The sequence below is a fragment of the Miscanthus floridulus genome, chromosome 7, assembly GCF_019320115.1.
Source record: "Miscanthus floridulus cultivar M001 chromosome 7, ASM1932011v1, whole genome shotgun sequence".
In the NCBI taxonomy this organism is placed as follows: domain Eukaryota; kingdom Viridiplantae; phylum Streptophyta; class Magnoliopsida; order Poales; family Poaceae; genus Miscanthus; species Miscanthus floridulus.
Window position 1 is genome coordinate 35,165,519 of NC_089586.1, and position 13,421 is coordinate 35,178,939.

The 13,421-nt window shown below is 43.2% G+C and overlaps 1 protein-coding gene across 1 annotated transcript; it reads left to right on the forward strand.

The window, feature by feature from the left end:
• Positions 1-7,453: 7,453 nt before the first annotated feature.
• Positions 7,454-7,834, forward strand: LOC136465331 (uncharacterized). The gene has a single exon (XM_066464105.1). It carries the CDS (start codon positions 7,454-7,456, stop codon positions 7,832-7,834), a length of 381 nt encoding a protein of 126 aa, XP_066320202.1.
• The last annotated feature ends 5,587 nt before the right edge of the window (positions 7,835-13,421 follow it).

The following is a 13,421-nucleotide window of genomic DNA, read 5'->3' on the forward strand; positions in this document are numbered from 1 at the left end:
TTTCTTCCCCAAAAGGCTCTCTTTCGGCTGTACCCATCCCTCCGGGATGCCAGGTACTGCTCTTCGGGTTAATCGAATAACCCTCGAATAGGAAGCATTCTTGACTCTCCTTGTTCTGGCCTCGCTTGCTTGCATTCATGTACTTCCTCAAGGTATCAATGAAACAGGCAATCAAGATCTAGTTGAGCAAGGCATGAATGATAATTGATGTGACTAATCCCCCTGTTTGCTTCTTCCTTCATCCGGGCTGGGCACGTACTCCGATTTCGAACTTAGTTTGGCTGGATTCGAATGCCTTTTCTCATTTAATACGACATCTCTTGATACCTTTCACTCCTATTGGTCAGACAGATCCGGGCTTATCAAGTGGTACTGAAATAGGGTCAAATTCTGTTTAGTAGAAAGGAAGGAAGCAAGTGAAGAAAGATGGGATCAAATTGTGAATGTTCTTGGTTCGCATCTTGCTTTCGGCCTAGGGTTTATTGATAAGTTAGTTAAGCGCTTTATAATCAGTTTGGTGGATATAGGAGGAGGTGCCACATCTGTCTAAGTGATGAAGAAAGAAAGCATACTTGCACACTACTCGTAATTCATTAATATTCGAATTTCCAAGTGCTATAACTATCAATACAGGATTGACAACCAGTAATCACAGTGCACAGCTCTAATGCTTGCAAAGTATTTCTATTCTATAAAGGTTCTCTTTTCTAATTTCTTATAAGGCACCACCCTGTAAAGCATTAAGCTAGTTCCTAAAGAAGAAGCGGTTGATTAAGGAAGTGAAATAGGCCCACTTTCATGCATATACAGGTGCTTGTGTTGTGATCGAATTCTTTTATCCCTGGCAACCCTACCGACACTTCCATAGCTTTCAACCTACTCTTAATACCCAGCCCAGCCTCCCACCAGTAGGCGAATCCCTTTGCCTTAGCTCTAGCGCTAGGAATCGTAGGAATCCTAAAACGAATGTTTCATTTATTTAACCCGTCCCCGTAACCGTACCTCCAATCCGATTCAAACATTGCTAAAGATACCGGCCTCGCTAGTCATATCATCGCTGTTCCGCTAAATCGTAGGAATAGTACGAATCAACGTCGTATTTCGCTAAATCCACATTTCATTGGGAGAGCACGCGGCGGCCCTGCTCCACTGACCCCTGGAAGGTGCTGGCGCTCCTATGGGTGCAGACGTTGCTCTACGCCGCGCCGTATGGCGATGCGAAGAGCCACATGCAGCGTCTCTCGCAGGGCGGCGAGTTCATCACCCACCTCTGGGCTCTGCTCTACCACATCGGCATCGACAGCTGGGAAGTTGCTGCGGCAGAGATGAGTGAAGCACACCACGGCCAAGGAGAGACAAGGGGAGATGAAATTGAAGAGATTCTCATTGGTTAATTAATTAATTTGTTCCTTCTTTGGAGTTTTATCGCATACATACTTGATACCTTTTCTACTTGTCTATTGCTTGTGCCTTCACCTCCTTTCATCTTAATAGTTAATTCTTCACCCGTATCCGGTTTACTGTATCTATATATGTTTTATTCATAATATATATATGATCCAAATAGTAGTGTGCAACAGTGGTTTTTTGAGAGTGTAGATATTACATGTATCACTTCAGTTCTCACAGTTGGCATCCAATGTTCAAAGGAGGAACCGACAGAGCGGATGCAGATAAAGGATGCTTTGAGGGAACTGCACAGGATAAGAGAACAAATGTGCCAGGCATAGCATGAAAATGTATGCATGCATATTCAGATGACAGTAGTTGAGTAATGTGCTTGAAGACACCCCAAAGTTAGCGACATGGTGAAAAAGAGATGGTAATTATACTGCCATATATATAGCTTCTTATGATAATGTTGCAATCAATATATTTTTAGCATCTTACGTTTTCTAGTTGGAGGGCTTGCCCAAGATTAGTAACTAGATTTTTAGCATCATTTTGTCCAGTACTCCAATATCAGAAAATAGCATGTTTATAACAACTGTCAGCCTGTTTGCTTGCTCATAAACGATCGTAAATTTCCAACCAGGAACAGTGTTTTTCTCTCACAACCAAACCAGCCAGCAGTAAATAATCCACGATACGATACGGCCTCCCGAACAGGCTGTGTGTCATTGTTTGTAACTGAAGCATGGGTTTCTATTTCCAATGAAGCACTATCTTACATAATTCGAGTAAGCGTAAGCAGTAGCACACTGGTCTTCTATCCTAGTTGGATCTTAAAGGAGCACTACCAAATGTCACCCATCTGCAGGCGCTTGTAGCGTGGTGGCTAGGTATGCCAGTTGGGACACTTAGAAAAAGGTCACTCGTTGTCCAAACTGTTTTCATCATCAAGCGCAAGGTGCACCTCCTAGGCAGCCAGCCTTCGAGCCAAGCTTTTCTTGGACCTGGAGTGGTTTGGATTCTATCTAAAATCGAAGTTGTTGGGGGGCAGTCTTTCCTAGGGTCTATTTTTTTTTCCCTTAATGTTGTTCATCTGGACTAATATAACATCTGTGGATTAGCAAAAATGAAACCCGGACGAATTCAACTTCTACGAGCAGTACAATGGTTAACTCAAAAGGACAACGAAACCATCTATAAACTTTTCAGTAGTCAGTACCACGAAGAACACTCTTCACTAGATTCACAGAGAAGTAGCAGTTGCATAGAATTCGAATGATCCCAACCACATAATGAACAATTTTTAGTTGAGTTGAAGGCAGCACATACCCTTCGATGGATGCCGCCAAGGCGGAAGGCGAGGGCAAGATCAACCACCGAGCATTCGTGAAATGGTGGAGCGTGGGGGGTGCGTCATGCCTAGAGAGAGACCCTTCGCGGGCGAGGGCGGCCGTGGCCGCGTTCCGGCGACGGCGACGACGGCGGTGGAGTCGGGGAGGACGAAGCGAGGGCTGGCTAAGTCGAGCTGGGCCTCAATTGACATACGAAACAATTCTAATGTTGGGCCGGCTCACGACGTGTTCATTGCCGGGCCAACACCAAGGCCTCCCACATTTCATAATTCTATCCAATCAATCTAATTTTGTTCTGCTAAAACACCTAACTTTGCTCAAAAAAATCTAATCAATCTAATCTAATCTAGGAGTATCTATCTATCTAAATCTAATCTAACCTAAACTATAAAAGAACGAAAGAATTGAAAAATAGTTCTCACCCACCCTTAGATTTTATATCTAATAACCGTGATGTGTTCCACCTCCGGCCAGTTTTCAATTCAGGTTTCGAAACCTGATCACGACATCTAGGTAACCGCCACATCGGCATAGTTATCTGGGATGATCCTGGCCCTGGTCACTGCTCCCTCACATGCTACATATGTTCAGCTAAGCTAATTACTCACGCGACTACCATCATCTCTAGCTAGGCCTACACAAAGACATTAGGTTCAAAGCTGAAGTTTTTGCGGCTTCTAACTAGTATGGCATTCTTCCGAAATAAGACTTCTGATTCCTCTCACATGCTACATATCGTTTACAGTTTTGTCCACCGTCCAGGTTGCCCAATTCTCAGGTTTCCAAGTCCGGCTGCGCTATCCAGTCGGCGTTTATCTCAAGAGATATGACATTTATATATAGGAAAAAGTCTACTCCACCCCCTCAACTATGGAAGGTGGTCTACATAACCCCCTCAACTATGAAACCGTCTGTTTTACCCCCTAAACTTTCCAAAACCGTCTAATTTACCTCCTGGGCGGTTTTTTCAGGGCGGTTTTGCTACAGTAACAGCGGGTCTGCTACAGTGACAGCGGGTTTGCTACAGTTCCGGTGTTTTGAATTTCCTCTTTTTTTTGTTTATTTTCGTTGAATTTTGAAAAATCATAGTAAATCATAGAAAAATCGTAAAATGAAAAATCTAATTTTATTGGACTCCACATGAGTAGATCTACACAGTAAATATATAATACGGTATATTTTAGTACAAATTTTTTTTGTAGCTTTAGATTAATTGGAAAATCCAATTTTGTCTGTAATTAATTAGAATTTATCTATAACTAAGTTATACATAGTCCAATGAGTACGAAATTTTTACTATAGTTCAAGCATACAATAATTAGCGTACCATAAAAATTTCACCATAATTGGACCATAGAACCTGCAGCTATGAATTATTCCAATTAATTACAGACAAAATTGGATTTTTCAATTAATCTAAAGCTACAAAAAAAATTGTACTAAAACATACCGTATTATATATTCACTGTGTAGATCTACTCATGTGGAGTCCAATAAAATTAGATTTTTCATTTTACGATTTTTCTATGATTTACTATGATTTTTCAAAAATTCAACGAAAATAAACAAAAAAAGAAAATTCAAAATACCGGCACTATAGCAAACCCGCTGTTACTGTAGCAGACCCGCTGTTACTGTAGCAAACCGCCCTGAAAAACCGCCCAGGGGGTAAATTAGACGGTTTTGAAAAGTTCAGGGGGTAAAACAGACGGTTTCATAGTTGAGGGGGTTATGTAGACCACCTTCCATAGTTGAGGGGGTGGAGTAGACTTTTTCCTTTATATATATGACAAATAATGTAACAAAAATCGCTAGAAAAAAGCACAAGAGCAAGTTGCTGAAAAAAAAAATCACAAGAGTAGGATTTTAAACTTGTCCATGCACACGAACGAAGGTTCAGACTTACAGACTAACAAGTTCAAGTAAAAGTGGACCACCAAAATAATGCTACTAGTTCAGAACGCCGAAATAAAGAGCGATAAATCAACCTGGGTTTGGGTTGTTCCATCTCTGAAGAACCATAAATCAACCTGGTTTGTTTCATCTGCGAACATACTACGCCCTGTTCGTTTGGCTTATAAGCCAAACTTTTCAGTCAACGAACAGTATTTTTCTCTCACAACAAATCAATCAATAGTATTTTCAGCTATGACTTATCAGCCAAGCGAACAGGGCACTAGTCCTTTATTGTAAAGATCTCTACCTTGACCTGCTTAGCCTGCCTCGATGTGCCGTCTGCCTGCTGTTTGTTGCCATTGCCACGCTTCTTCTTGCTCTCACGCGACATCTCCACCATTTCCTCCATCTTCGGAGTCAAGTACGCCCTAGCCTTGCTCGTCGACTGCACGTCCATCCCCATCGCCGAGGCGAGCTGCTGCGCGTGCAAGCTCATGCCGGCCAGAAGGCGCGCGCGCCCCGTCTGCTCGTACTTCCTCCGGTCGCCACGCTTAAGCTGAGGTCGCGCTGCTCCTCCTTGAGCGCCTCTAATGCAGGGTCGCCTGCCGCCCCCGGCGCCGACTGCTCCACAGCATTCAGCTTGGACTCCAGGATCCGCGTGGCGCCGGAGTGCTGCCCGCCGTCAGCGACTGCTCGTGCGGCGGTGATGCCTTCGGTCGCCACGAGGCGGACGCGCTCCCGATCCACAGCTATGGACGGAGGAGGCATGTACGTCAGCTCCAGCGGCCTCTGGATCACCGCGGAGGGCGTGGCGATGTGGGCCTCGTTCCCCACCAGGCCATCCCAGTAGGTGCAGTTTTATTAGATGATCTCCAGCCGCCAATTGGGTCCTTGGATCCGCGCCCTGATCGGGGGCGCCCAACCGTTCTATGGTTGGTGGGCCCCCATCGCACAGCACCATAAAAAGAGAGGTGGGGGCCAGGGTACGAGGCACGAGGTTCACCTGAGCCGCTAGACGCTCCACCTACATTCCCTAAACCCTAACAGATCTAAGTGAGGGGGCGTTGCCAGCGATGGGAAGCACCGCCACCGGCCAACGTCGCCACTGCACCGCCGTGCCTCCACCGAGTCTCCACCGAGCACCGCGATGTCCAGCTCGTCTTCTGCGAAGGCGACCGATGGTTTGCTACCCGCATCCCGCCTTCTCTCTGTTAATTCCGCACTAGTATATGTTCTAGGGTTTACACTTCATCAAATGTAAGTAGGTATGCTAGATCTATGGCTAGTGATCCTATAACGTTTCTATCAATGGTATCAGTCGCCTAACTAGGCGTAGATCTAACCTATTGGAGTAGAAAACCGAATAGCAGCATTTAGAAGGAGGTGATAGATCTGTTTTCGGATCTAAACAGAGGGTTCATCGAACCCTAAACCCAAATCGGGTGAAGAAAAGGAGTAAGAAGGGGTCTCGGTTTTGAAAACGAACACGAACCCTAACCCTAACCCACGTAGAAAGCTCGAGGAAGAAGAACATTACTCAAACCCTAACCCTAACTCGACCTAACCCTAACCCTAACCCCAATCGGACAAGATTCGAGAAGAATAGAGCGAGATCCAAGCGAGAGAAGAAGGGGAAAGGGGAAGGGCTTGGGAGACGGCTTACCTTGCCGTTGGATCACGCTGCCGTCTCGTCGGCGCGCGAGAAGAAGGTCGAGCCACTGCTGCTTATCGGGTTTACGCGAGCTCTAGCCAAGGGCGCCGTGGCTAGGCCGCTCGACGATGGCGCGCTCACCCGCTAGGGAACGCGCGCGCCGGTGAGGGGGCCGGCGACAGCGCCATCACCTCTCACCTTCGCTCGGTGCCTACTGCTCGCTGTGCTGAGAGAGGAAGGGGAGGGAAACGAATGAACCTAGGGTTCGGGGAGAGACGTCGCGCGCTGGTTTTGATCCACCGAGGAGCGCGCTTGACCGTCGATCCGTGATGAACGGCTGAGAATGAACGGGCCAGCATTCGGCCCAGGCGGGCGCGTGCGGCGGGTGGCTTTGCCAGCCTAGGCCTAGGTTGCGGCCTGGGAAGGCGCAGCGCGCGCGAAAACAGAGCAGGCTGGGCCATTTTGTAGTCTGGGGCAAATGAACAGTGAACTACGAGTTTATGTTTTATTCATTTTCAGAAGGAAATTTTGATGATTTTTTGTCCTATTTTAATCTCTGTCAAAATTTGAACCAATGGGATAATTTTTTCAGAGAGTAGATTAGTACAGTAAAACACTTCTAAAAAGTAGATAAATATTTTTTCATGTTTCCGCTGCAATGTAAAAGTTTATTATCTTCTAAATAAATTCAAACGGGAGAATTTAATTTGAAGAGTAGTCATTTTTAGTCAGTAAATTATAATATTGTTATTTTTCTGACCAACATTGATAATAGCAATATTATAATGTTTATTCATAAGTTTTCCATGCATTAATTCTATTTCTGCCCAACGATGATATAGAATTAGTGTATAAGAATGTTGTATGTTTTAATTTTGACCAACGTTAATTTAAGGCATGCAATTATTATGTCATATTTTCTCACTATCTCTGACGGTGTTTTTTAGGACTCAACCCAATGGCTTTTATCTCGTACATACCGCCTCTTGAAGGGGGCAACTACAGGGTATGACGAGAGAAGTATGAACTAGCACTTGCGCTGTCTGAAAATGACCTAGCGCTTACCTCCCCATGTCCGACTGAGTCAGTGGACCCGGTATGGGAAGATGATGAGACTGATGCTGATTTCACTGCTCGACAGCGAGATCATGTAGAAGTGCGGATGAATTATGATCTCGAACATAAGAAATGGGACATTTCAAACCGCAAGTGCTTGATGGTGGCTAAGTCCATAATTTCAGATGTTATAAGGGGGTCTATCCCAGATTGTGATACCGCCACAGAGTATCTTAAGAAGGTGGAGAGTCAGTTCAGTGGCTCTTCAAAGACTTATGCCAGTACTTTGATTAAGAAATTGTTCAATGAGAAATATACTGGTGGCAGTATCAGAGAGCACATATTGAAGATGAGCAACACGGCTCCGAAGCTAAAGCCAATGGATTTGGGGCTCAAGGATGAGTTCCTGATTCATTTGGTTTTTGCTTCCTTGCCAAAGGAATATGAAACCTTTGTTGTTAATTACAATATGCAGTCCGATAAGTGAGATATAGAGAAGCTCATCGCAATGTGTGTTCAAGAAAAGGAGAGGCTGAAATCCTTACAGGGTGACTCTGCTAACCTTGTGAAGGACAATAAGAAGAACAACTTCAATAAGAATGTCAAACCTCAAGAAAAAGCCACTCAGAATGACCACCATTCGAAGAACAACAATGCTCAAGTCGAGAAGGATCAGTGTAAATGGTGCAAGAAGCATGGACACTATCAGAGGGACTGTCCAGACTTCCTAAAGAGCCTTCTAAAGAGATGTGAGGATTTTATTACATTCATAGATGAATCCTTGTATTTAAGTTATGCAAAATCTACTTGATGCATTGATTCAGGTGCAACTGTTCATGTTGCAAATTCATTACAGGGATTCCGTACGAGGAAGACCCTGTAAAGAGGAGAAAGAAGAATTAAAGTTGCAAATGGAGTTGAAGCTGAAGTTGAAGCCATTGGAGATCATCTCTAGAATTAGATGATGGTTTTAGACTGTAGCTTTTAGATATTCTTTATGTACCCTATTTGCAAAGAAACTTAATAAGTGTTTCACGTTTAGATGATGATGAATATGATTGCCATTTTGGTAATGGCAAATGTAGGATTGTGATTAATAATAAGTGTGTTGGTCTTGCCTTCCGACAAGACAAGCTTTATTTATTATCACTTTCTGAAAATGTGAATGGTGTGAGTACTGAGAATGAGAAAGCATCTTCGTCTATGAATGCAACAAATAAAGAGAGTGCATGATGTATCTTCAAAATTATGGCACTATCGTTTAGGCCATATTTCGAGGGGGAGAATAGAGCGATTGATTAAGAAATCAATTCTTCCGCCTTTAGAATTTTTAGATTTAGAATAATGCATAGATTGCATAAAAGGAAAGTATGTTAAGAAAATAAAGAAAGATGTCAAACAAAGCGCATGAATTTTAGAAATAGTTCACACAGACATCTGTGGTCCTTTTCCTATGAAGAGTGTGGATGTTTATGATTCATTTATAATATTCACAGATGACTATTCTCGTTTTGGCTATATTTATCCAATTAAGGAAAAATTGTAAGCATTGGATAAATTTAAAATATTCAAGGCTGAAGTAAAAAATCAGCATAACTTAAAGATTAAGATAGTAAGGTTCGACCGTGAGGGAGAGTACTACGGTCGACACATCCCATATGGCCAAGTTCCTAGACCCTTTGCAAGGTTCTTATAGGAAAATGGCATAGTAGCCCAGTATTCTACATCGAGCGAGCCTTAGCAGAATGGAGTAGCTGAAAGACGCAACTGTACCTTAATGGATATGGTGAGAAGCATGATAAGTTACTCGTCTTTACCGATAAGTTTATGGATGGAGGCGTTGAAAACCGTCATTCATATTCTTAATCGAGTGTCAAGTAAGTCGGTGCCCAAAACATCATATGAGTTGTGGATAGGAAAGGAACCCTCACTAAACTATTTATGTGTGTGGGGTTGTCCAGTTGAGGCAAAAGTATTAAACCCAAACATAGGGAAGCTAGACTCCAAGATAGTCAGCTGCCATTTCATTGGCTATCTAGAAAAATCAAAAGGTTATCGCTTCTATTGTCCTGATAGACAAACAAAGTTTGTAGAAATAAGACATGATGTCTTCTTGGAGGATGATATGATCAAGGAGAGCATGGTAGCCCGAGAAATTAGTTTTGAAGAGAAGCGGGTATACATGCCCCATTCCTATGGTTCAGGAGCCATTCTTCATGCTACCTATTGTTGTTGTACCAACAGTGCAAGACACTGTAGTAACAACACCAGTTGTTAGTTCTCCTATGGCAATAATGAATGAACATGAGGAACCTGTCCTTCAGGATCCCCAAGAACCCGTTGTCACACATGAGGGAGAGCAATAACAGCCTCATATAGAACAATCGTCATCTAACGAGACCCCTAGAAGGTCTGAAAGAGTCAGAAGATCAGCCATTCCTGATGATTTCGAAGTTTATGAATGTGAGGAATTTCAAATGGAGGGTGATCCCACCTCATTTGAAGAAGCCATGAGAAGTGCTCACTCATCCAAGTGGCTTGAAGCCATGGAAGATGAAATGAAATCAATGAAAACCAATGGTGTTTGGAACTTAGAAACAATTCCTAAAGGAGCTAAGACAGTAGGCTGTAAATGGGTCTACAAAATTGAACATGACTCCAAAGGGAATATAGAAAGGTTTAAAGCGCGACTTGTGGCGAAAGGTTTCATGCAAAGAGAAGGCATAGATTACAATGAGACATTTTCTCCAGACGCATGTAAGGATTCTTTTAGAATCATAATGGCGCTTGTAGCATATTATGACTTAGAATTACATCAGATGGATGTAAAGATAACGTTCCTAAATGGGGATCTAGAGGAAAATGTTTATATGGCACAACCGAAAGGTTTTATTGTGGAAGGAAAAGAACGTATGGGATGCCGCCTGAAGAAATCCATTTACGGATTAAAACAAGCTTCAAGATAGTGGTATTTGAAGTTTGATAGTACAATAAGAAAGTTTGGGTTTCAAGAAAATATAGAGGATAATTGCATTTACGCAAAGTTCAAGAATGGAAAATACATTTTCCTAGTCTTGTATGTGGATGACATCTTGCTCGCTAGCAGTGATGTTAATCTACTACTAGAAACAAAGAAGTTCTTGTCCTCAAAGTTTGATATGAAGGATCTTGGTGAAGCTTCATTCGCCCTAGGAATAGAGATTTACCGAGATAGAGAAAATGAGGTTTTAGGATTATCACAAAAGGCATACTTAGAAAAAATTCTAAAGAAATACAGTATACAAAATTATAAGTCTTCACCTGCTCCCATAGTTAAGGGCAACAGATATGGGGAATTTCAATGTCCTAGGAACCAATATGAGATCGATCAAATGAAAGTGGTTCCATATAGTTCAGCTGTCAGAAGTTTACAGTATGCTCAAGTGTGTACTCGCCCTGACTTAGCATTTGTTACCGAGTTACTTGGCAGATATCAGAGTAATCCAGGAATAGAATACTGGAAATTAGTAAAGAAAGTTTTGTGTTACCTGCAAGGTACGAAGGGTCTCATGCTAATGTACAAAAGATCTGATTCCCTGCATATAGAGGGGTATACAGATTCTGATTATACGGGAGATGACAGAAAATCCACGTCAGGATACATATTCACTCTCGCAGGAGGAGCTATATCATGGAAAAGCTCAAATCAAACCGTCAATACATCATCTACAATGTATGCCAAGTTTGTAGCATGTTTTGAGGCCACAGGGCAGGTGAATTGGCTAAAGAAATTCATGCCCAGTTTGAAGGTGGTAGACGACATACATAAACCACCCAAGTTATACTACGATAATAATCCACCAGTATGTTATGCTCACAACAACAAGTCAAGTGGTGCTATCAAACACATTGACATAAAGTATTATGCTGTGAAAGACAAAGTCCAGGATCATATAATTAGTCTTGAGCATATAAGAACATAAAAGATGCTCGTGGATCCGCTTACAAAAGGCTTACCACCTTGCGTGTTCAGAGAACACTTAGCCGGCATAGGTTTAAGGGAAAGCCTATAATTTTTGGACAATAAGGGACTAGTTGAGAATCTATTTCAAAACAAAGAGGTGCATTGTAGCTATTTAATCTAATAGCAACTGACCGTGACGGTAAGGCACACTCTATGCACTGATCTATGATGGTATGGGAACAAGATAAAGTAAGTAAATTGAGTTTAAGTTATAAGGTGAGATCAAGGGGGAGAATGTTAGATGATCTCCAACCCGGCCAATTGGGCCCTTGGATCCACACCCTGATCGAGGGCGCCCAACCATTCCATGGTTGGTGGGCTCCCGTCGCACAACACCATAAAAAGGGAGGTGGGGGCCGGGGCACAAGGCACGAGGTTCACCTAAGCTGCCAAACGCCCACCTACATTCCCTAAACCCTAACCGATCTAAGTGAGGGGGTGTTGCCAGTGATAGGAAGCACCGCCACTGCACCGCCGCCTTTCACCGTCACGCCTCCATCAAGTCTCCATCGAGCACCGCGATGGCCAGCTCATCTTCTATGAAGGCGGCCGATGGTTTGCTACCCGCATCCCACCCTCTCTCTGTTAATTCTGTACTAGTACATGTTCTAGGGTTTATACTTCATCAAACATAAGTAGGTATGCTAGATCTATGGCTAGTGACCATGTAACATTTCTATCACAGCTCACCTTGAGCAGGCGGGTGAGCTCCTCCGTGGCTCGGGCTCTCGGCACCATGAACCGCCGCTCTTCATCGTCGTAGAGCTCACCTGTAACAGAACCGCCCAATTTATACAAGATCAAGTACGATTGTCCCTGCTAACATGTTGACACACGCATACTTTCACTTATATAAACCCGGTAGTCCGCCGAGTGTCCTAAAAGACCTCGGTAAATCAACATCACAACCAAGATTGTGTGATTAAGCAAATACACATCACATACGCAGAGTTGTAGCGAAAATAATATTACAAATGGGTTCACAAATAATGGTACAAGTTTGGGTTTCAAAACCGCTTAGTGAAAACAACATAGCTTTCAAATGATTACCTTAATATAAGTTCTAAATACATTTCTAGCATAAGCGACATCATCCGACAAAAGCATATAGACGAGAAGTAACTATAGAATCACCGAGCCCACCGGCGGTTATCCACCATCTTCAGCAGGTCGAGAACTTCACCTATAACAAGGTGGGATAAACCCTAAGTACTTGAATGTACTCAGCCAGACTTACCCGTCGGAAACCAAAACAAATGACACCAAAGATTATGCATAGCTTAATTTAGTGGATCTGGCTGACACTTTCTTTTTGAGGAAAAGCATAAGTAATAATGATCAACTCTTAACCTGAACTAGCAGTGACTTTTAGCCATTAACCTATCATCTATATTAGCACATGTACTAAGCAATCATTTGATTAAGATGCAAACATTAATAACCATAGCGGGTATAAATTGTGGCAACCTTATCATCATCATCATCCATTTAACCATATCGTTAAATTAATTGAATCTATGTTGCCGCTGCTCAGTCAAGTTCTCACTATCCGGGAGAGACGGTGATTCGAATCGATTCATATCCAGCTGGAGGGGTATTCCTAAACACAAACCCTGCTTCCTCCGTCAGGGTCGCAATCAAGTCACCTTTGGCACAATTCAGGAGTCGCGAGTCCGAATAGATCGGCATTCTCAGAGAACCACTCTGCCAAGGTTGCTCGGGACTCTAACCCGCCTTGGACTTATGCCAATGGCTCTCCGCACATCCTTACTACCTCCAGAATGCGCGCCACTGCTCGCGTTCCCGGCCTGAGTCGAGCTACTAGGCTTCGCAGTCGGAACGAGTTATCCGGCTAGCTAAGTGTTAGGCTATGTTCAACATGACATGAGGACGTACAGCGTATCGGTCCTTAAACGACATAGATGGAGTCACTATGTCCAAACCTACACAAGACTCTGCCCGATCTTAATTCATTATTAACATGGTTCTTTTCCACGATAGCAAATATAGCCAACCATGATCCACCTCATCCTAAAGCTCACAGGTGATAGAAAATCACCTGACTTCTACC

Bases quoted from the DNA above. Each gene is read 5' to 3' on its own strand.
- LOC136465331 (XM_066464105.1), top strand. From the start codon at position 7,454: ATGAATTATGATCTCGAACATAAGAAATGGGACATTTCAAACCGCAAG.